The sequence below is a fragment of the Penicillium manginii genome, assembly GCF_028828005.1.
Source record: "Penicillium manginii strain IBT 31320 chromosome Unknown utg000002l:1.0-5564898.0:1.0-5567710.0, whole genome shotgun sequence".
Lineage (NCBI taxonomy): Eukaryota > Fungi > Ascomycota > Eurotiomycetes > Eurotiales > Aspergillaceae > Penicillium > Penicillium manginii.
Genome location: NW_026643103.1, coordinates 1,143,131 through 1,163,656, shown reverse-complemented (window position 1 = coordinate 1,163,656; position 20,526 = coordinate 1,143,131). Strand labels below are relative to the sequence as shown.

Below are 20,526 nucleotides of genomic sequence, written 5' to 3'. Positions count from 1 at the left end.
ATCCTTGATGCAAGTAGAGCAAACTTTGGTCCTGTAAGCTGTCCTCAACTCCTCTTCGCTTCTTGCCATCGTTGCACAGCAGAGAGCCTGGTGTTGTTAACTTTAGCTTTGATAGCCAAGGCTCGCCTGTAAGATTTCTGGAATAATCTCTACTGCTATTCCAGCTTTATATCTTATTGGAGATAATGGACTGTGGCTAACCACTTCTGGCTCTGCTTTAGACGACCCCTCATCCTGATACAACGTACACGATAACCAACAGTCATTCCGGTAGTGATGCCTATTAGCCTCAGAGATAATCCATAGGACAAAGACTCGCTATATGCTCCTACTCCTGGTTACTTTGGTCAGATATCCTCCCTTCTGTCCTCTCCTAGTCCTGCCTAGGATTTTACTAATGATTAACCGAAGTTAAGTTAGCTAAAATTTCTTCCCTTTACTAAGTAGGAGAAAGGTAATAAATAGATATAATAAGTATCCTCCCTATTATATTGACTACATAATTACCTAGAAACTTGTACTTAACTATAAAATACTAGGTAAAGTAATAAGAATGACTTGATCATAGTCCCTAGTAATTACTAGGACGGAGTATTGAAGGTGAATATTAAGGATATGAATAATAAGAAAAATTATAAGTTGAGAGGCCTGTACCTTAAATAAACTAGCTTATATTGAGGAAACAGCCTTGTTGGCCATCGATGACTCTACTGTTTAGAATCATTTTTGCGTTAATTTTGTATTGCAGGTAGTCGTATTCGTTGAGGATATAAGTTCTCCTCCATGCAAGGTGTCATTCTACCTCCCGAGTGCTCCTATAACATCTTCCTTGCCGTCTAGTTGGCTCAGATGTTCTCCTTCACATCCAGAAATCACCTAAACAGCTTTGCCCCATTCAAAGTCCATTCTTGGATTTCTTCCTCTGCTGCATGCTCTAAGAACTCTGGAACGCAAGAGCAAGAGCAAGGCCCGGCACAATATTCACTGGGCCTTAAAATTGTAACAGGCCCAGCCCCCCGAGCGCTACCACCGCTGCCCCACCACAAAGTCCCCAAACTCCTTTATCCCATCCCCTTGGGCCCTGGGTCGTAACCCATGTATCCATCACACATACAGCAGTCCACGCCGCCAATATAACACCCATCTCCTTCTCCTTTCCTCCACTATAAAACCAGAATAGCGCGCCTGCCACGGCCATGTCACGTATTCCAAGAAATATCATTGCTTTCTCAGTTATGTCACGGCCTTCTGGCGTGGTAGGTGTGACCCCGAGGGAACCTGCAGCAACGGACGGAGATAGAAGGGCTAAGGCTCCGAGAGAGAAGACAGTCGTGGTAAGGCCAAGGCCGATGAAGCGCCATGTTGAACGAGTGAAGAGATGGTTGGGAAAAGCCATTGTGCACCGGCTGCAATAGATTGAGTGCTGTTTATTTTTTATATATGGTAAAAAGAATGAGAGAAACTTTCTTTTGCGAAAACCAGCCCCCACAAGCGTTAATCCTTGACTTCATATAACCCAACACCTACTTCTGGTCAGCTATGTCACCGCGGAGAGTTTAGAAATGCTTTGGTTCTATCCAATGGAGGCTCTTGGGCTGATTAAAAATCAAAATCATCTGCAGCGATGCAAACTTGCCAAGAGTTTCATGAATGCGAAGCCTTACTCCCGGGATAACACATTTACTGTGGTCCGAAGCCTGTGAAGTGGAGAACGCAAATCGATGGTACTAGTTAAGAAACAAAAAGCGGAGACTCATTTTGCATTCGGGAATCAAGTGGTTACCATGGGTGGGGAATTTGTATGCATATGTTGTTTTAGTATCAGTAATCATTAATTGGATTATTTCCATTAATTAGCATTGAGCAGCATTAATCATTCGTTTCTCAGCAAACAGAGGCGCGAAGAAGTTCTGGATGACTTAGGATATCTTTTGACGTCGGGGCTATAACCAGTAGGGTGGTAATGCTGCACAAAAGATATGCAAATTCGCCTTCAAACCATACCCGGGCCGATCATGTAACCCAAAGTAAACTCAATCAGAAAAGTCGCCGTGGCCTAGAGGGCCTTCCAAGGTTACTGTCCTGCGGCATTTCTAGGATGTTTCTCCTTTCGGCAGAAATGCCAACTATAAATTGACTAGCAGACCGCACTGGCTATTTCCATGACATCAAGCTGAGTCTACCATCCAGAAAACCAAGATCAAAACATATGCTTGTTGGCTTTTAATCATGGCAACCAAGAAACTTATTGTTATTCTCGGGGCTACGGGTAATCAAGGTGGTTCAGTCGCCGAGGTCTTCCTCCAGGAACCGCAATGGCGTGTCCGTGCAGTGACCAGGAACCCTGCCAGCAAAAAAGCCCATGCCTTAGCTGCCCGCGGCGCGGAGGTGGTCCAAGCAGACTTGGATTTGCCATCCACCCTCTTGTCGGCCTTTGAGAACGCGAATGCTATTTTCGCTGTCAGTGACTTCTGGGGTCTATTTGGTGATCCTGCCAACGAAGCCAAGGCGAAAGGTCAACCGCTCAATGTCTGGGCCGCCAATCATGAGACCGAGCAACTGAAAGCCGTCATCGATGTTTCCGCGAGGATTCCTACGCTGGAGCGCTTCGTGTTGTCATCTCTTTCCAACGCGACTAAGTGGTCCCAGGGGAGGTACACGCACGTCTACCATTTCGACTCGAAAGCCAAGGCAGAGGCGTACGGAAGAGAAACCTACCCTGAGCTGTGGAAGAAGACAAGTATCTTCCAGGCCGGGTTTTTCTTGAGCAATTTTGTCACAAATCCGATCTTCCAGCCCGCGATGGTATGTTCTTTTCGTCCCTGACCAGACGGATCATCTCTGAATCTTTCTAGACAGCGCATGGTATTGCCCAATTCATTAGCAATCTGGATCCAGACGTTAAACTGCCTTTCATCACCGCGGAAGAAGATACTGGACCAATTGTAAAGGCACTCGTGCAAGAGAGCGCTGGGAAGAATATCATCGGTTATCGGGAGTGGGCTTCCTTACGCGAAATTTCGAAGGCATTTGCTCAAGCTACCGGGGCAGAAGCAGAAAGCATCCAGTTGGAAAAAGGGCAATCGAACATCCCCCTCCCAAATGAACTCCGTCTTGAATTGGACGACAATTGGGCTTATTGCAACGAGTTTGGATACGAGGGCCGAGATGACCCCACAATCATCCACCCTAAAGACGTGAGTTCGCCGGCGGTGTTTGTTTTTTTTTCTTTTGTTCTTTTTTTCACATTGCTGATACAATCACCTAGTTGGACTCTTCCCCGAAGTTGGACAGTGTGGTAAATTACTTCAAAAAGCAGGATTGGTCCATGGTCTTCACAAAAGAAAACTAGATTTCCAGGAACCCCTACACAAGGACGACTCCCCACATAGTTTCACCCTCAGATGAACGACCTCATTTTAGGGTGTGATCATATAGATATATTCATATATATCGGTCGATCGGAGCGTATCTTTTCCAACACTCCAGGGCTGGTAAATAATTATATTCTAAATATATAAGCTATTTTACACTAGTTCTTGTACAATATAAGGATACCATAGTATATAGGTAGATTCATATTAGGCGGAAGCTTAGCCCAATATAAAATAGTGCTTTAGTATGAGAGAGAACCTTGGAACTGAGGTAAATTGATTTCTAATATCACTGCATACTCAAAATTCAGGACGAGATCAGAGACAAGGGCTTTCCCCCTAAGACGAAGGATTACTGATTCAAGAGTCTTCAAAATAAGAGATCGGCACAATGGGGTTCATTAAATTGTTGCATACGGGGCCCGACAATCGCTGCTTGTTGCGTACGTTCTATTCAAGGTGATCACTCATACTTTTCTACGATTATACCCGCATGCCGGAAATGGCCTTCAGCGCTTTCCTTCTTCGTACCAACATCCTAGAGGTATCACCTAAAGAAAACTTAAAATTCCCGATCGAGATTCTCTTTATATGCTGACCAATATTTCTTAACATACGCCTTGAGTTCAGCAAAGAATTCCTTGATAGGGTTAAAATCAGAGTACAGGGAGGTAAATATATTAATTTAACACCTATATCAGAACATATTTGCTTCATTCGGTCCAAACGATGGAATGATATATTATCCATCACAAGTACTGATTTAGGCTCTGGCCACCTACCACAGTGCTGGAGGAGCTGTTTAAAAAAAAAATTCAAATGCTAATGTATCGGTAGAACCTTTGAAAATACGAGACAAGACAACACTATCTTGTGTATAGGTTTGTAGTATTTAATAACGTTGGCCCCGATAGAATTTGGATACCTAAATTGGTGTCACGCCTAGTGGAGACCAGCCCGTCCGCCTATGACTAACTTGTTTAACTAAGAGCAGAGGGGAGGGAACTCAAGGGGAAGGAGAGGGAACTAACTCTTCGATAATTATTTTTTGAGGGGACTGTGTTGAGGGAACTATTTTTGAGGGGCTATTTTTAGATCTGTAATTGAACACGAACATATAACCCACTCCTGTTTTATACGCATTTGGTATTATATCTTCCGAGATTGGAACATTGTTACAAGTGTTTTGGCTAGCCAAAATAGGATTGCGTATCATGTGATTAAGGTTGCAAAAGGCATCTCATATACTTCCGTCATGGAAGGCAATAACGGCCGACACTGTACTATACTATACTCACTAATCCAGCGGCTACCGCCTCTAATCCATCCACGTCACACTCTTCGTCGACAAAAACTCATTCAAACCCTCCTCCGCATTGAACCGTCCCCAACCACTATTCTTCACCCCACCATGCGGCAGGACCGGCTCATCATGAATACTCATACTGTTAATGTGGACCGCCCTGCAAAAGGAGGGGTCTCGTCAGCGCCCTGAACAACCAAAATTCCTCAAAATGGCAAGCAACACGAGAAAGGCAGGCAACGCCAACATCAACTCAGCCCAGCCTGCCCTCTCCCCCAGCAACGCAAATAGGAAATAAAGGGAAAGGAAAGAAACTCACCCAGATTGAATCCTCCTCGCAAGCGCAAACCCCCTCCTAAGATCCTCCGTAAACACCGACGCCGAAAGCCCATACCCACTCCCATTCGCCAATCGAATCGCCTCCTCCTCACTGTCAAACGTCATGCACGCCGCGACAGACGCAAATGCTTCCTCCTGCCACACGGGCATGTCCTCGCTCACTCCGCCCAGGATGGCCGGCGCCATGCGCACCCCGCAGCCGCTGGGTAGGGTCGCGTCTACGTCTGCGGGGGTGGAGCCCGAGATGAAGTGCGCGCCGGAAGCGAGTGCGTTGGTGAGGAGGGTCTGGATGCGGGCTTTTGAGGCTGTGTTTACGAGGGTGGGTGGGAGGGTTGTTGGGTCTGGGGATGTGGTTGCTAGGGCTTTCTGGAGGGCGGTTGTGAAGGGTTCGGCGATTGAGGTGTGGATTAGGATTCTGTCTGTTGCCATGCAGATTTGGCCGGACTGGAAGAGCGGAAGTTGGTTAGCGGGTATGGTTCACCTTTATTCTGGAATTCAAGGAACTCCCTGTCTGGACAAGAGAGCACTGGGGGCCGGGGGAGAGGACACACATTCAAAAAAGCACCGGCCAAAACACCCTGGACTGCGGTATCCAGATCCGCGTCCTGGCACACAATCGAGCTATTCTTCCCGCCTAGCTCCATGAGACAGGGCTTGAGGTTCTGGCCGCAGGATCGCGCGATCTTGCGACCGACCGCCGTGCTGCCGGTGAAGTTGATTTTGCGGACGGCGGGGTGCTCGATCATCGCGTTCACGACGTCGGCTGCGTCGGTTGGGCGGCAGTGGATGATATTCAGACATCCAGCGGGAAGACCTGCGTCTTCGAAGGCGCGGCCAATGGCCCAGTAGCAGCGTGGTGTTAACTCGGATGATTTGAGGATAGTTGTGTTTCCTGCTGCGAGGGCGCAGGCTGCGGAGCGGATGCCGAAGACGTAGGGTGCGTTCCTTGAAGTTGTGAGTTGAGTGGAAATGTAAATGTAGCAGCAACGGCAACAACAGCAACTCACCAAGGGACAATTCCTAGAATCACACCCATGGCCTCCTTCAAGACCATCGCTCTTTGGCCCTCTGCCTCGACGACTGGAACACTTCCGCAGATGGAGGTGATGCGGCCCGCGACATCGCGCAACATGCGGATGGCTAGCGGTACGACGAAACCCTGTGAGGCACCGACGTCGGCGCCCATCTCGGTGCGCATGTACTCGGCATTCTGCTCGAGGCGCTGCTCTAGGAGATCGGCTGCTTTGAGGAGGAGATCACGTCTGGTGGTGGGTTTGGTTTGGGACCAGGCAGGGAAGGCTGCGTCGGCTGCTTCAACGGCGCGAATGGCGTCTTGCGGGGTGGCGGAGGAGGAGGTCCAGCATTGTTCGTTGGTGTAGGGACTGATTACGGAGAAGGTCGATGCGGTGTGTTCTTCTTGGCCGTTGATTAGGAGGGGGATGTTGGTGGTCATGGTGATACTACTAGTAGGTACTAGTACCGAGGTATACCTGGTATGTAGAGGTGTAGGGTAGGTATCAAGGAGAGGAAGAGGGGGAACTTGAGAGAAGCAATACGATGTATACTGCAGCGAGCTTCAAGTTGGAGATCCTGGATTGGCTGCCCCACTGACTCCAAATTCCCTGCAGCATGGCTACCTTAACGGACCTTGTGTCCGCATGAGGGGAACTTGAAATTGTTGATCTGATCCCCACTGCTAGGCTTTCGAGTAAATCCAGCCCTAATCGGGGTAATACAGTATACCCTAATTCGTACTATTTAACTATAACTATTATGTACTCAGTATACTTGTCCGGGGTATGAATACGGAATACGGGGAGCTATAAAGACATCCCACGGTATACCTGGGTATACTCTATCACAGTCCCTGGCTATGCCTGTGGTAGGCTGCAATTACTCTTACTGGCCAACCATGGACAACACCTCGGTTAGACCCAAGCCACCTGGGCACCAAGCCACCAAGCCACTCCGCTTGATCCACTGGAGATTCTCCAGTACGGAGTATACAGGCACGGACAGATACATACATATACTCGTATCTGGGGGAAAGGAAAGGGGTTCAAAAACCTGAATATGAACACGCTACCAGAATATCCCTCGGAGGAAGCACAAATTTACACAATTTCAGGGACAATCCCGCGAATGTACTTGTTGAAGGAGCAGTGGTTGATCTGAGCTTGCGGAGCCTGAAGAATTCGCATGTCAATAGTGTGCCCCACCCCGAAGAGATTTGCAATGGAGACACATCGCCAATTTGATTTATCTGAGGCAGTCCACCACGAAGGATTACATACTTTACCCGGGGGCACAGCACCTGCGTACGCAGTATATCAATCCAAATTTAGATGCAAATGCAACCCTTATTGTGCTCAGACCCCGGCAGTTGAGATTGCAGAAGATTCCATGCATGGCTGGTCCGATGGGATCGTAGCAATGCCGGAATGACGCACGCTTGGCATTCGATAGTTGCCATTCACACGGGCTGGGAGGGGCTATTGATGATCTGCGAGAGTCTGGTCTCGGAGAGTGTGTGCCAGGGTGGTACAGTACTGTAGATAACTGAGTTTAGAGCTGAGTCAGGGTCGCAAATTCATTGATCTGCAAATAGTCTTCCATAGTCCATGATTATCAAAAGCAAAGTCAACCCTGACCAACATATGCAGCAACTCAGGTCAGGTCAAGTCCGTAAGTCATCACCATCACCATCACCGCTGTTCTCATCACACACCTGGGCACTCCCACATATCAGATGAGATCGCCAGGCTCGGCCTTCCCATTATGTCAACCACGCCCCCACCCTGACTTACTCTCAACGAGGACCTTCCAGCCAATCGATCCGCTGTGGAAACCAAAAACATGTGTCATTCCAAATCAGCTTCCTTTCCCAGTACTGATAGGCAACGCTAGCACCTGGCGAACCGGCGAATAAGCCGCTGTCGGCGCCAATTAAGCTACCCGCCATTCAGCGCCGCCCAGTAAATGGGGACTATAGTGGCATCCACTTTCTTGCTTTGGCACACGAGCTAGGCTCCATCAAGCTATCCACACTCCATCGAGAGAGGCAGATGCAAAGAAAAAGAGTGGGTTGAGGAACCACATGGATCCAACGCACATTGCACATCCCGATAGCCCAACAATTGGGCGCATGCGCGTCCGTAACTCGATATGGACAAATGATCGACCCCGAATGGATGAATACTCCATAGTACCGGTGGACTGCGCAATCAACTGGAAAGTAGACCTGTTCGATTATTGCCTGCGCGAACCAAGGTTTCTCGGATCGGGCCCTCTTTCTCTTTGCCAGTGTTCAAGTTCCATTTTTGTCGTGCATCAACTCTCGCGTGGCTTTGGTATATCTGTGGAGGTCGTCCACTTGTCCCTGCTGATCTTCTTTCCCCAGGTCATTCACTCTTTCTGACTTCCCCCTTGCTTGTGCTTTCTGCTTTTACCATTCCTTTAGGTTGTACTTTTGACGGTGTGCATCTGTTGGGGTTTGGTTTTCGATTCTCATTACTATACATACTACAGCCATGGCTCCCAGCGCACGAGGATGGCAGATGATCGAGATCGTCTCGGTCTTGGTGGCTCTGTGTCTGGTCTCTGTGGTGGCGCGCATGGTGGCTCGCTACCGTCGCCGAGTGGGCTTTGGAATTGATGACTACCTTTCTCTGGTGTCTATGGTGCTGATGATTGCTATGTTGATTGAATTGGTCTTGTGTAAGTCGTCCCACCTGGTGTGTGTGCATGTGTGTGTCTGGTTCTTGGCTGATCAAATCAGGGTGTTCGATCGGAGGCAATGGGACCCACGTCAAGTTGTTGGACAACAAGACCCTTGTGAACTATTGGAAGGTATGCAAAGATACCAATATTTTCTATCAATTTTGATCTGCCGTCACTCACACACCTTAGATCTTCCTGGCCAACCAGTTCACATACTTCATGCTCTGTCCCTCTATCAAGATCTCGCTGATTTGCTTCTACCGCCGTGTTTTCACAACCCCCAAGTTTCAGCAATTCACCTTTGGTCTAAACTGCCTTATCGGCGCATGGGGCCTCGGAATCTTCCTCGCATGCGCCGGTCAATGCATTCCTCTACGCGCCTACTGGGACCACAGTGTGTCCGGGAAATGCTTCGATGCGAACGTCTTCATCATCGTCAACCAAGCATTTAACGTCGTCATGGACTTTGTCATCCTCATCCTTCCAATCCCGATGATTTGGGGCCTGCACCGCAGCTGGCAAGACAAGCTCGCGCTGAACGGTGTCTTCGCCCTCGGCGCCTTCGTCTGCTTCGCTAGTATCTACCGCATCGTCGTGCTGTTCTGGATCAGCCCCACCGACCCTACTTACACCGTCTACCAAGCCACTCTATGGACACACATCGAGCCATCCGTCGGACTGATCTGCTCCTGTCTACCTATCATCCGCGGCCTCTTCCCTGCCATCAAGTTGAAGAACCGCTCCAAGAACAGCCAGCCTCCGTACTACATCAACACCGACCGCAGCAACGCGCACTGGATCTCCAAGTCGAGCCCGCGCTCGCCGGACCTCGAGTATATGAAGATGCAGGCGAACATGTATGGCTCGCAATCGCCATATGAGAGGTGTGCTAGTGCCACCAAGGGCACGTTCTTGGGCGATAATCTCCAGAACCAGCCCCTGGGTATCAGTGTTCAAACCGATATCTCGATTACTCCGGACAACAACTCGACGACCACGCTCACCCGTTGAGGAACGCCCGATTGCCGAGTTCGCCCAGTCTGCTCTTCTCAGCTCGGCCAATGCTATGCGTTATGATTTGATGACCCCAATGTACTTCTACGGAAGACAACAATTCGGCCTGGATCCCCCGAACGCTCCAGTTTGACGCCCAACCCGGCGTGAAACCTTGGATACAGGATATGCTGGACGCTTTGCCAAAGACTGGCGTTGTCTTGCTGCTAAATTCGGTTCCACTGGCGATCCTGATATGCCGCTCAATGGCTGACTGGCTACTGAATACCCCAGCCTTGAGAAACGTACCTAGGAGGTACCTAACCATTACGCTACCTCGTATTGGTTGAAATTTCTACAATACCGTGATCTTCCACTCATTGAAGCTACAATTATCCTGCCATTCATTTTCAAAGAAGACTTGAATATTTCTATTACCCAACCGAACAATGAAGATCGATAGACAAATATTCCTATGCATCGTACCCACTCCTATATACAGCTCTTAAACTCATATCAGACAAAAGTATCCTCAGGCTCAAACATAGGCGGCACCAAAGACTTAGGAGGCCATCCTACTCCACTATCAAACTTTGTCTCAAATCCGTAACTCCCAGATCCAACCCTCTCCACAACATCACTGCCAGGCAAAACAACATCGGCAGAGGAATTCGGCGGCACAGCAAGACTAAGCTGGAACAAATTCCTATCAAGAGCCCACCGACACTCAAGTTCTCCAAAAGCAGTCTCATACCTCACCTCAGCACTCGTAACCGTGCCCCCAGGCAAAGGCTTAACAAGAACCCTCTTCCATCCAGGCTCAAGCAAACTCACACCCGCAACATCCTTATGCAACCAATTAACAATCGACCCAAGCGCATAATGATTAAAGCTCGTCATTTCACCCGGATTGACACTCCCATCCGCCCGCATACTATCCCACCTCTCCCAAATAGTCGTCGCACCCATCGTAATCGGAAACATCCAAGAGGGACAAGTCTTCTCCAACAACATCCGATACGCCAACTGGACATATCCAGCCTTACAAAGCGCATGCGTAATAATCGGCGTGCCCGCAAACCCCGTCGAAACCTGGAACTTCGCTCTCCGAACCAATCTCGCCAGTCTCGCACCCGCACGGGCGATTTGCGCAGGACTGTCCAGTAAATCAAAGAATATCACCAGTGCAAATGCAGTCTGTGTGTCCCCAACCAGATACCCTTCAGCCGTGACATACTTCTCCTGAAACCGCGCCTTGAGAGCAAGATAATCACTCTCATACCGCGACGCATTCTCACCCTCACCCAACACCCGGCTAACACGCCCCAACACCTTCGTAACATGCACCAAATACGCATCCGCAACGAACGTCCCATCCGTCCGCGAATTGCCCGGCTGCTCAGGAGGAGCAGTAGGATCAAGCCAATCACCCAATTGAAAAAGCTCATCATCCCACAATCGATCTGGCCCTCGCTTCACACCTGCATCAACCCAAGCAAGCATACTAGCATACTGGCGCCGAAGAATCTCCACATCCCCATAACTCTCGTACAGCGTCCAAGGTAAAAGAACAGTCACATCGTCCCAAACAGCCTGCGGAAACACGGGCCATGACGATTCAGGAATAACATTCGGCACAACGAACGGCGGAATCCCCGTCCCGGAAGAAATCTGCTCAGCGGCCAGATCTTCCAACCAATCTCCCAACATCCCCGCAGTGTTGTATAAGAACGAGGCGCTCGGGGCGAAAATCTGAATATCGCCCGTCCAGCCCAGCCGCTCGTCGCGCTGTGGACAGTCTGTCGGGATGGAGAGGAAATTCCCGCGCATACTCCAGGTAGCGTTCTCGTGGAGCTTGTTGACCATTTCGTGCGAGGTTTTGAATGTTCCGCTGCGCTTGAGGTCGGTGTGTAGGACCTCTGCGTGAAGATTTGAGAGGCTTGGGGTCCAGTTTGATATTTGTACGTAGCGGAAGCCGTGGAATGTGAAGCGTGGTTTCCATTCTTTGAGTTCTTGTCCTGCGGAGATGATTGTGTCGGTGCATTTTGCGTCGCGGAGGGGTCGGATTGATAGTTCGTTGTTCTCGAGGACTTCGGCGTGTGTGAGTGTGATGCGCGTATCTGGTGGTGTCAGAAGGGAGGGGATACAGACACGGCCGACGAGGTTCTGGCCGAAATCAACGATTGTTTGACCTGACGGTGTTGTTATTATTTGCACCGGGTTTATGATCTGGGTTACGCGGACGGGCGGTGCATTTGGTGCTACGAGGTTCGTCTTTGGGAATGCGGTTTCGCGGACCGTGGGCCAGGTTTCGTCTTGGAAGGGCGTGGTCGTCCAGTCTCCTTCTTCTTCTTCGCGTGCGTCGTATACCTCGCCGTCGTAGATCTCGCTGGATATCAGCGCCGAGGTGTGGCTTTTCCACGAAGAATCCGACAGGATGGTTTCTTTGCTACTTTCGGATTCAATCTCCAGCTGCGCAATCAAGGCCATCTCATCGCCGTAGATAAATCTTCGTCCACCGTGGAATCCCAGGCGAGTTGCATACCACCCCTCTGCGACCTCGACTGCAATGACATTCTCCCCCTCGTGGAGGAGCGGTGCGATGTCGAAAACTTCATAGTTCAGCCGGTGGTGATAGCTTGTCCAGCCAGGCGCGAGGAAATGATCACCAACAGGCGCGCCATTGATATAAGCCTGGAATACGCCCAGACTCGTGATGTAAAGTCTTGCGCGTTTCACTTCGTTCGAAGGCCCAGGGACGTGGAGCGTCTTTCTAAAGCGCAGAGGTCGCAATGGGCCATCTACTACCTCCTTGATGGGAGAAGTGATGGCATGAGCTTTCCAGTCCTCTCGATGTAAAAGACCACATTCGAGAGATTTCCAGGTTGACCATGGCGTTGGCTCGGTCGTAGAGTTACCATACGAGCGAATGCGAACTTGAACGATCTCGCGAGATTGGAGGGGCTGACTTGGCCAAGGGACGAGGAGAGAGTTGTTGGATTCAATGTGAAAGTCTTCTGTGACTGATCCACGACGAATTTCTAGGTCGTAGGCTTTCTGTTCCCAGTTCTGGATTGTGTTGCTGTCTGCAGCGAATTTCCATGAGATGCGGGGTGATGCGATCCCGATGCCGCGTCCGCTGGCGTGTTGCTCGAAAGAGATGGCTTTTATGGTGGGTTGTGCTGACATGGTGATAACTTCGAACCTTCACTCGCTCTCTGGGAACAAATTTCTGTGACAGAAAAAAGTTCCAATATCATAAGCTGGGCGATCATGGAAGTCGAAAGGTACCTGCCCAGGTAGCTCGGGATATTCCATGCCGATACCTGTCGCCCCGCGTGGTACGACACTGCCGAAGTTTAGCCGGTGATGGGTTTGCCATTAAGATGCGGGGAATACCATTCCTCATTTGGGATTCGGTTTGCTAGCACAGCGTCTGATCGTCATCTGATAAATATTAAGTGGGTTTGTGGTAGAAACGCCGTGGTACTAGCCATCTTGCTCTCGGCGCTACAGCCACAGATCCACCTATGACCGAGACTAAAGGAGTGAAATTCGGCTCAAATATCCCTGATGAGATGAATCTATACCTAGTAGGTCTAAAAAGATAAAATAGGTATCCGTACGCGCACTTCTATCAAGGTGCCCTTTGGCGGATGTTTGAGGCTGGATGAGGGTCTTACAGACGATATTAACCCTTGGCAAAGGAACTACATTTGTTTACGGCACGACCCGAAACTGTTCGTTTATGGCCACCTTTACAGGCATTTACTTTATTATTACGCCGTGTCATGTATTTCAAGCTTATCACCTGATGGGCAAGCCATGGTAGCTCGAACTCTTCATTGGAGCGGAAGTCAAATAGCTACCCCGTACGCTTATATTCAATCCCACCACACCAGATCCGTTCAATACTACGCGTTGCACGTATATCCTTCGTGGGATCATCACGAAGAAGAACGAGATCTGCTCGTTTTCCTTCAGCGATAACGCCTCGATCCAGTAGCTTAAAATACTCGGCTGGTAGCACCGTCGCCGCACGCAAAGCATTAAGAATGGGTAAGCCGGCCTCAACTAGGAGCTCAAGTTCCTGATGTAAAGCCTCTCCATGCTTGACATCAAAGAACGAGTTTGGCTCATCGTGACAGTCGGTGCCGGCAAGAATGGGAACACCGGCACGATACATGGCCGTGACAGAATCTCTAGCATTCTCATAAGTTTGTTCACCTTGACCATTCCTCTTGGCCCGCAAGATCGCCATGAAGAGTGAGGGCTTCGAAATCATCATACCAAGCGCTGAGATAAGGGGAGGCCTTGTGGATACAGCTTTCATCATGGTCAGGGTTGGCACGGAGATAGTATTCTTGTCAACCATGCGCTGTGCAGTTTCCGAAGAAACAGGCCTGTCTCTCGGGGCATGGGTGATGATGTCTACATCGGCCTCCAGTGCCATGTTGAAAGGAGTGAAACTGGAAGCATGTGCCACAACCATCTTTTGATTGCGATGTGCGGCGGCAGATACAGCATTAAGAGTTTCCTGAGATGGCCCAGGCACATCTGAAATCAGCTTGATGTAGTCCGACCCCTCCGCAATTCTCTTTTGCACGAAGGGCTCAGCCTGCTCAGGACCAGACAGTAAGGCCTCCTCCGGGAGAGGCAGCATACAGCTGTGGATACTACCGGAGGCCGTCACGGGTAATCCAGCACTTCTGATATCCGGAAGGCCAGGCCTTTCTCTTAATGCGTTCATTTTTTCCGCAGGCCACATAGCCATGTCCAGGGCTGTGGTAACTCCATGACTCGCGAGACTCTGCAGATGCCCTTCATGATGCAGGTGAACGTGGGCATCGATTAAGCCAGGGATGAGAAAATGGCCATTGCAGTCAATCGTTTCACTTGCGCCTTCTGGGTTGTCGCCGATTTTGTCACCGTTGATGACCACCGACCGGCATTCGGTGAAGCGAACGCCGTCAAAAACATGGACATTTTTCAGAATGAATACGCGCCCAGATGCCGGATAATCTGCCTCTTGCACCATTTCAAATAAGAAGATCTTTGGATCGCGATTTCGAGATTTGGGCGCTTTTTAAATGCTTGCGGGTAAGATCGGTTGCGGATCTTGATAAGAAGGGGGCATCGCAGGTCGAGGTCAAGTTGGGCATAGTCACCACATTCCTCATAATAGTCACCACTTTGTACCCCTCAAAGGTCTGAGCGAGGAACACCCGGGAAGAGGGCGGCAGGCAATCTTGCCATATCACTAAAACTATTAATACTCAGCGATGCTTGATTTTGTTGCCCGAATTCAAATCCATCATTTCGTCAAGGTAAAGGGTTTGCTTCTCGAGTAGATAGTCGCACCAAACCTCGAGAATTACCAAGTCTATCTTGGTTATTTAGGCGGTGATTTGACGTTGCGAAACACCCGTATATTGGAGCAGATTCATGACGGAACTCATATTGCAGCTTGCAGCCATTGCGATGTGCGTATAGATACTCCCCAATGTTGGGGGGAGGACGATAAATGTGGTCGATGTTCTGTATGGTACTGTAATTTCCCAGCCATTTCCCAAAAGTTACATTCTGCCACCAAAGGTCTGGGATTTCTTTTTGAAATCCCCTGAGTTTTTTTGTTTTTCTTCGCCTTACTTAAGAGCAGCTCTCACCGCTCGTATTATTACAGCGTGTTAAAACCCGTTCAGTACAAATTTTATTTACAGCCTGCATTTATTTGCACTCGTCAATATAACAAAGACAGGATTGTTTTGATTTGATTAAGTTTCTTCGAAACATTTTTACGAAGCATTTTTCATGTTGCCCATAGAGGCATTATTTCTGCATTTAGCGATATCCGCCGGGCATGCATGTAGACTTTAGCGTCAGTCTACGAAATCATTCGGCTTCGGGATAGATCTTGTCAAAGATAAGCTCATGGTTAGAAGGGGCTGGGTTTGAAGGTGCCAGTTGTATTTGTTAAAGTTATCACCTTTCTTAAAATACATTGCAAGTTGAGTGAGACACCTGGCACAATACACCCAGCGGAGTAATGCGGAGTAAATCCTGGTCGGCAATCGAATAATCTATCGTAGTAGCACCAATTTTGAGACGTACTGTATCTCGCCGATTCAGAATAAGAGACATTGTTGATTTCAAGAACTGAAATTGCATGAAATATAGCCACATACAGGACTGGGAGGTCACTGACTAGTTCCGTCGCTTTAATGCCAGAATATGGTGGTTAAGGTTACCATCCCAGGCCATCCGGGCATCACCACAAGACGCATGTTCAGCCACAATGGGCGACTCTTGGCCAACAAGGCCAAAACAAGGAGCACAACCGCCTTGAAGCCCCGCCTCTTCGTGGGAAAGATTGCCTTTCTCGCGGCAGAACCTCGGGGGATTGTCCATACGATCACCCGCCCCGGCTGGGGCAGACTAGGATCGGGAAATCCCCCCCGATCAACCCCAGACTAAACCCCGGATTCCCACACTGCACATGTGGGACCGACTATGGACGAACTTCCACGCGTAGCACAGAATTCACAATTCGATCGAATGCCAGCTTCGCTGTCAGTGAGGACTTTCAGAGTTAGTAGTAATAATTAATCGCTTTGATCAGGCTGGTTGAGATAGGATCATCTGCTACAGGGACTCGGAGTCGGGGGTAGATTAGATTGATTGATTTGCTTGAGTCATTCCCCTCGAGCCGAAATCCGGCATTTTTAGGCGTTTGGTTTAAACTTTCCCTGCACTCCGCACTACACCACCTCGTGGCAACGGCAGGCCGGCCCAATGCTGCACGACGCGGCACAAAGTCTAGCTAGCCCCATCCTATCCTATCCTATCCCATCGCATCGCATCGCATCACCGTCCTGCTGATGGCTCGATCTGGGCCGAAAACTACATAAAACCCTCTCGTTCGCTGAAAGAGACTTCTACCGCAGTGGTCGAAGTCAACCAACATTCGCTGCGCAGAACTTGCCCCTTTATCACTGGCATTCGCTGCTCGCAGGTTCATTGTCACATTTCCCACAAATACCAACAGGGGGCTAGCAAGGTCTAATATTCATCAATACCCTCTCTTGCTCTGAAACTTTCTCCTCCCACCATCTCCCGCATCCAATCCATGTCATCAAAAATGACCGAAATGGTCCTCGAAAAACCAAGCACAGACTTCATCGAAGACGCAGAAACCCACCAACTAGGCCACATAGCCAACCAAGAAGACCACGCCCTGAACAAATGGCAATCCCTTAAGAAATACCCCTGGACATTCGCCTGGTGCGCCTACGCTGTATGGTGCATCCTCCTCGTCAGTTTCGAAAACCAAGCCTCGGGAAACGTAACCGGGATCCCCGAATTCCGCAAAGACTTCGGCCACTACTTTGACGGCAGTTGGGTGCTGGAGGCGAAATGGCAGTCCGCGTTCGCAGGGGCACCCGTTGCATCTGCTGTTGTTGGTGCGTTGTGCTCGGGGCAGATTGCCGACGCTATTGGGCGCAAGATTACTATCTTGGTTTCGTTGTTGATTAGTGTTGCGGCGATTTCGTTGGAGTTTCGGGCTACGACGAATGAGATGTTTTTCGGGGGCAAGTTTTTGAATGGGTTTGCTGTTGGCGCGCTTGCTTCGGTGCCGATTACTTATATTGGCGAGGTTAGTTCATGCTGGATCTACTACCCAGTGAGATATTATGTGCGTGCTTGTGCTTATATTCTACTTCTCCAGATTTCTCCTCTCGCTCTCCGTGGTGTACTCACCTGCCTCACGGCTCTGGCCTACGTTATTGGTCCACTGGTGGTAGCCCTGATCACCAACTGGACAGGAGTCTACACAAACCGCTGGGCCTACCGCGCCGTCTTCGTAGCGCAATACGGCTTCGCAGCCATCGCCCTCATATTCATCGCCTTCATGCCCGAATCACCGTGGTGGCTAATCTCGAAGGGCCGAGACTCAAAAGCGCAAAAGTCGCTGCAAAGACTGGGCTACACGGCCGACGAAACGCAGAAGAAAATCGCCCTGATCAAGAACACGCTCGACGAGATCCGGCACGAAACAGAAGGAGTGACATATCTCGAATGTTTCCGGCGGACGAATCTGCGTCGCACGATTGTTTCCATTATGCCCATTACCATCCAGGCTCTGTCGGGCGTGGTCTTTACTGCAGGTTATTCGACGTATTATATGCAGTTGGCTGGGTATAGTACGGCTATGAGCTTCCAGTTGCAGATTGTTCAGCAGATCCTTTCGCTGGTTGGGAATGTTATGTCTTATTTTATTATTGATCGTGTTGGACGCAGGAATGTTATGGTTTACGGATTGGGCGTTCTTACGGCTATCCTGATGGTGACCGGTGGTCTTGCTGTTGTTGGGTCTGATACCGCCAACCCGAATTCAGCCGGCGCTATCAAGGGGACTGTCGCGCTGATCCTGGTTTACTGCTGGTGGTATAACCTGACAATCGGCGCGGCTGGATATACGATTCTAGCCGAGGTTTCTACGTCCCGGCTGCGTATCAAGACGATTGCGATTGGATTGGCGTTGCAGAATGCGCTGTATACGATGTGGTCGTTTGTTCTGCCTTATCTATTTAATCCCGATGAGGCGAATCTCGGCGCGAAGGTGTCGTTTATTTTTGGCGGTCTTTGCGTGATTTGTTTGGTTTATCTTTGGTTCTGGCAGCCAGAGACTGCGGGGCGGACGTATGGCGAGTTGGATGAGATGTTTATGAAGAAGGTTCCTGCGAGGAAATTCAAGGCTTATCGGACGGATGCGGAGGCTATGGGTGTTGCTGCGAAGGAGGGAGCTGATATTCACACTGTTTAGACTGGCTAGTTTGAAGTTTAATAAGGACAGGGATATCGACTGTGGTATTTAAATTTCCCAGCTATTGTGCTACTCGGACTCTGGCTTTAGATCAGGTCTACAATTACCGAATACGAGTAAATAATATGAATGTATGATGGGCATCAATTCGTAGATATTCATTAAGTTTTGGCTTCTAGTGCACCATCTGGCTTGTAGAGAAATCCTTAACAGAATGTTAGTGTTAGGACGGACCCGGCGAGGTTATGAGGGATACACGTACCGGAAATTGATCAGATATACTCGTCGCCACACGTTCTACATCTTCAGCCAGCTCCTGCACACCAAGATCCCACTGCCGAAGACAAGAACTAGTCGAAGTCTTAGAGCCACCACCAATCTCGGTCTCAAAGGATATAACACCATCAATCTGGTCAATCTGACCACGCAGCCGACCCTGCTCGACCATCCGAGCAGCATAAGCCTCGGCCTTCTCGCCAGCCGAAAAGTCAGTCGAATCCTGCAGACCAAGGATCGCACCTAGGGCATCAATCTTGATGTTCTCATAAAGCTTGCTGGCAGCGACGAGATTGTGCTCAATAACCGCCTTATCGAGGACAGTGGTGCCGTCCGCCGTGACAGCAAGCTGGTGTGGCGCAAGTTTCTTCGCAAACGCAGCAACCTCGTCCGCATTAAGAAGTCGATCGAGGAACATCTTCTCCAAAATCGAGAACTCGTCGACCGAGGGCGTCCGATCATCCTTATAAAGACGGGAAAGTGATCGCGACCGTTGCGGACCGGCTGGAGCCAGGACCGCGCAGCGAATAGCAGCCGACAGCGCCGTCAATCGATCGCCCTCGTCCACGCCAGAAGCCAAGCTCACGTTAAAGTATTCCTGCGCCGCGTCCAAGAAACGCCGACGAGCGTCGAGAATGCGAGCCTGTGACAGCTGGAAGTATAGCTTGGCATCGTGGTCTTCGATCTTGCTGGGGAGATTTTTGATGCGGTTTAGGACGGCTTCGGCGTTGGTGGTATCGTCGTCTTCGAGGTAATAGCGCACGATGCGGATCCACAGGCGGGCTTTGGCTGCGTCGGAGACGAGGCGCTGGGAACTGTCGATGTTGATGCCTTGCAGTGCGCGGGCAGCGGCGGTGTATTCTTCTTCGGCCTCGTATGCTTCGGCGAGGATCTCGCGGATCTGTGAGTCTTGTTCTTCGACGGATGTGGCGCGTGATTGGAGGAGGGTGACGGCGTGTTGGCCGACTTTGATTGTGACTTCTGAGTCGAAGTTTCGTAGGACGGTGACGAAGGAGTCGAGGAGGGGGCGGGCGGCGACGATACTGACGTCTTCGTTCAGGATGGAGTCTAGGTAGTAGACTAAATCTTGGGCGAGTTCGTCGCCGGAGGAGCTGGTGACGATTTCATTGAGGAGGTCGTTATATTGCTGGAGCTTTGTAGGTTGGTGAGGAGTTTGTTCGATGGCCGAAAGAGCTGATGTGACTTTTTGGGAGGCCATGGTGAGGTGTGGTGAGGAGAGGAATGCGGGGAGGTGAAGGTGAAAGTGAAGGAGCTGGCGGAGCTGGTGGAGCTAATTAAGGTACGGTGGTCTACGGAGTACTGCCGGGCCACTATCAAAGTTAATGTGTTGGCTACCTGGGATGTGTATAGAGTACACTGACACTAGCAGGTACAATAATAAAAATTAGACAGTGAATTTAAAAGTAGGAAATAATAAGTATCATGAATAGATAGTAGAGTCAATATATGATAACAGCAAAAATATGCCCCCACCCGGGATCGAACCGGGGCACTTCGCTAGCCAAGTTCATATTGATTCCTTTCAATTGAAAAGATACCAACATAAGAACGATGCCATACCACTAGGCCATAGGGGCAAAGAGCTTAGTGATCTGGACAGCCTTATTTGCTATACTCCTTTGTAGGCCCTCCTCTTTCGGACTTAGTTAGGAGGAGTTTGCTCATGGCACCCCTGC

The 20,526-nt window shown here is 49.7% G+C and overlaps 7 protein-coding genes across 7 annotated transcripts; 3 read left to right on the top strand and 4 right to left on the bottom strand.

The window, feature by feature from the left end:
* Positions 1-2,229: 2,229 nt before the first annotated feature.
* N7533_001727 (NmrA/HSCARG family protein) lies at positions 2,230-3,352 on the top strand (the record flags this gene model as incomplete). The annotated part of the gene is made up of 3 exons (XM_057098377.1): positions 2,230-2,805; positions 2,856-3,197; positions 3,269-3,352. 3 exons carry the CDS (start codon positions 2,230-2,232, stop codon positions 3,350-3,352), a joined length of 1,002 nt encoding a protein of 333 aa, XP_056963513.1.
* A 1,340-nt stretch (positions 3,353-4,692) lies between these two features.
* N7533_001726 (aldehyde dehydrogenase) lies at positions 4,693-6,469 on the bottom strand (the record flags this gene model as incomplete). Its single annotated transcript, XM_057098376.1, has 4 exons — positions 4,693-4,837; positions 4,997-5,460; positions 5,568-5,961; positions 6,024-6,469. 4 exons carry the CDS (start codon positions 6,467-6,469, stop codon positions 4,693-4,695), a joined length of 1,449 nt encoding a protein of 482 aa, XP_056963512.1.
* A 2,077-nt stretch (positions 6,470-8,546) lies between these two features.
* N7533_001725 (uncharacterized protein) lies at positions 8,547-9,747 on the top strand (the record flags this gene model as incomplete). The annotated part of the gene is made up of 3 exons (XM_057098375.1): positions 8,547-8,733; positions 8,795-8,865; positions 8,926-9,747. The coding sequence occupies 3 exons, from the start codon at positions 8,547-8,549 to the stop codon at positions 9,745-9,747; spliced, it is 1,080 nt and encodes a 359-aa protein (XP_056963511.1).
* Positions 9,748-10,245: 498 nt separating this feature from the next.
* N7533_001724 (uncharacterized protein) lies at positions 10,246-12,918 on the bottom strand (the record flags this gene model as incomplete). The annotated part of the gene is made up of 1 exon (XM_057098374.1): positions 10,246-12,918. The coding sequence occupies one exon, from the start codon at positions 12,916-12,918 to the stop codon at positions 10,246-10,248; it is 2,673 nt and encodes an 890-aa protein (XP_056963510.1).
* A 676-nt stretch (positions 12,919-13,594) lies between these two features.
* On the bottom strand, positions 13,595-14,767 carry N7533_001723 (amidohydrolase family protein; the record flags this gene model as incomplete). Its single annotated transcript, XM_057098373.1, has 1 exon — positions 13,595-14,767. One exon carries the CDS (start codon positions 14,765-14,767, stop codon positions 13,595-13,597), a length of 1,173 nt encoding a protein of 390 aa, XP_056963509.1.
* Positions 14,768-16,867: 2,100 nt separating this feature from the next.
* Positions 16,868-18,553, top strand: N7533_001722 (uncharacterized protein; the record flags this gene model as incomplete). The annotated part of the gene is made up of 1 exon (XM_057098372.1): positions 16,868-18,553. The coding sequence occupies one exon, from the start codon at positions 16,868-16,870 to the stop codon at positions 18,551-18,553; it is 1,686 nt and encodes a 561-aa protein (XP_056963508.1).
* A 175-nt stretch (positions 18,554-18,728) lies between these two features.
* Positions 18,729-20,048, bottom strand: N7533_001721 (PCI domain-containing protein; the record flags this gene model as incomplete). The annotated part of the gene is made up of 2 exons (XM_057098371.1): positions 18,729-18,758; positions 18,816-20,048. 2 exons carry the CDS (start codon positions 20,046-20,048, stop codon positions 18,729-18,731), a joined length of 1,263 nt encoding a protein of 420 aa, XP_056963507.1.
* Between the last annotated feature and the right edge of the window lie 478 nt (positions 20,049-20,526).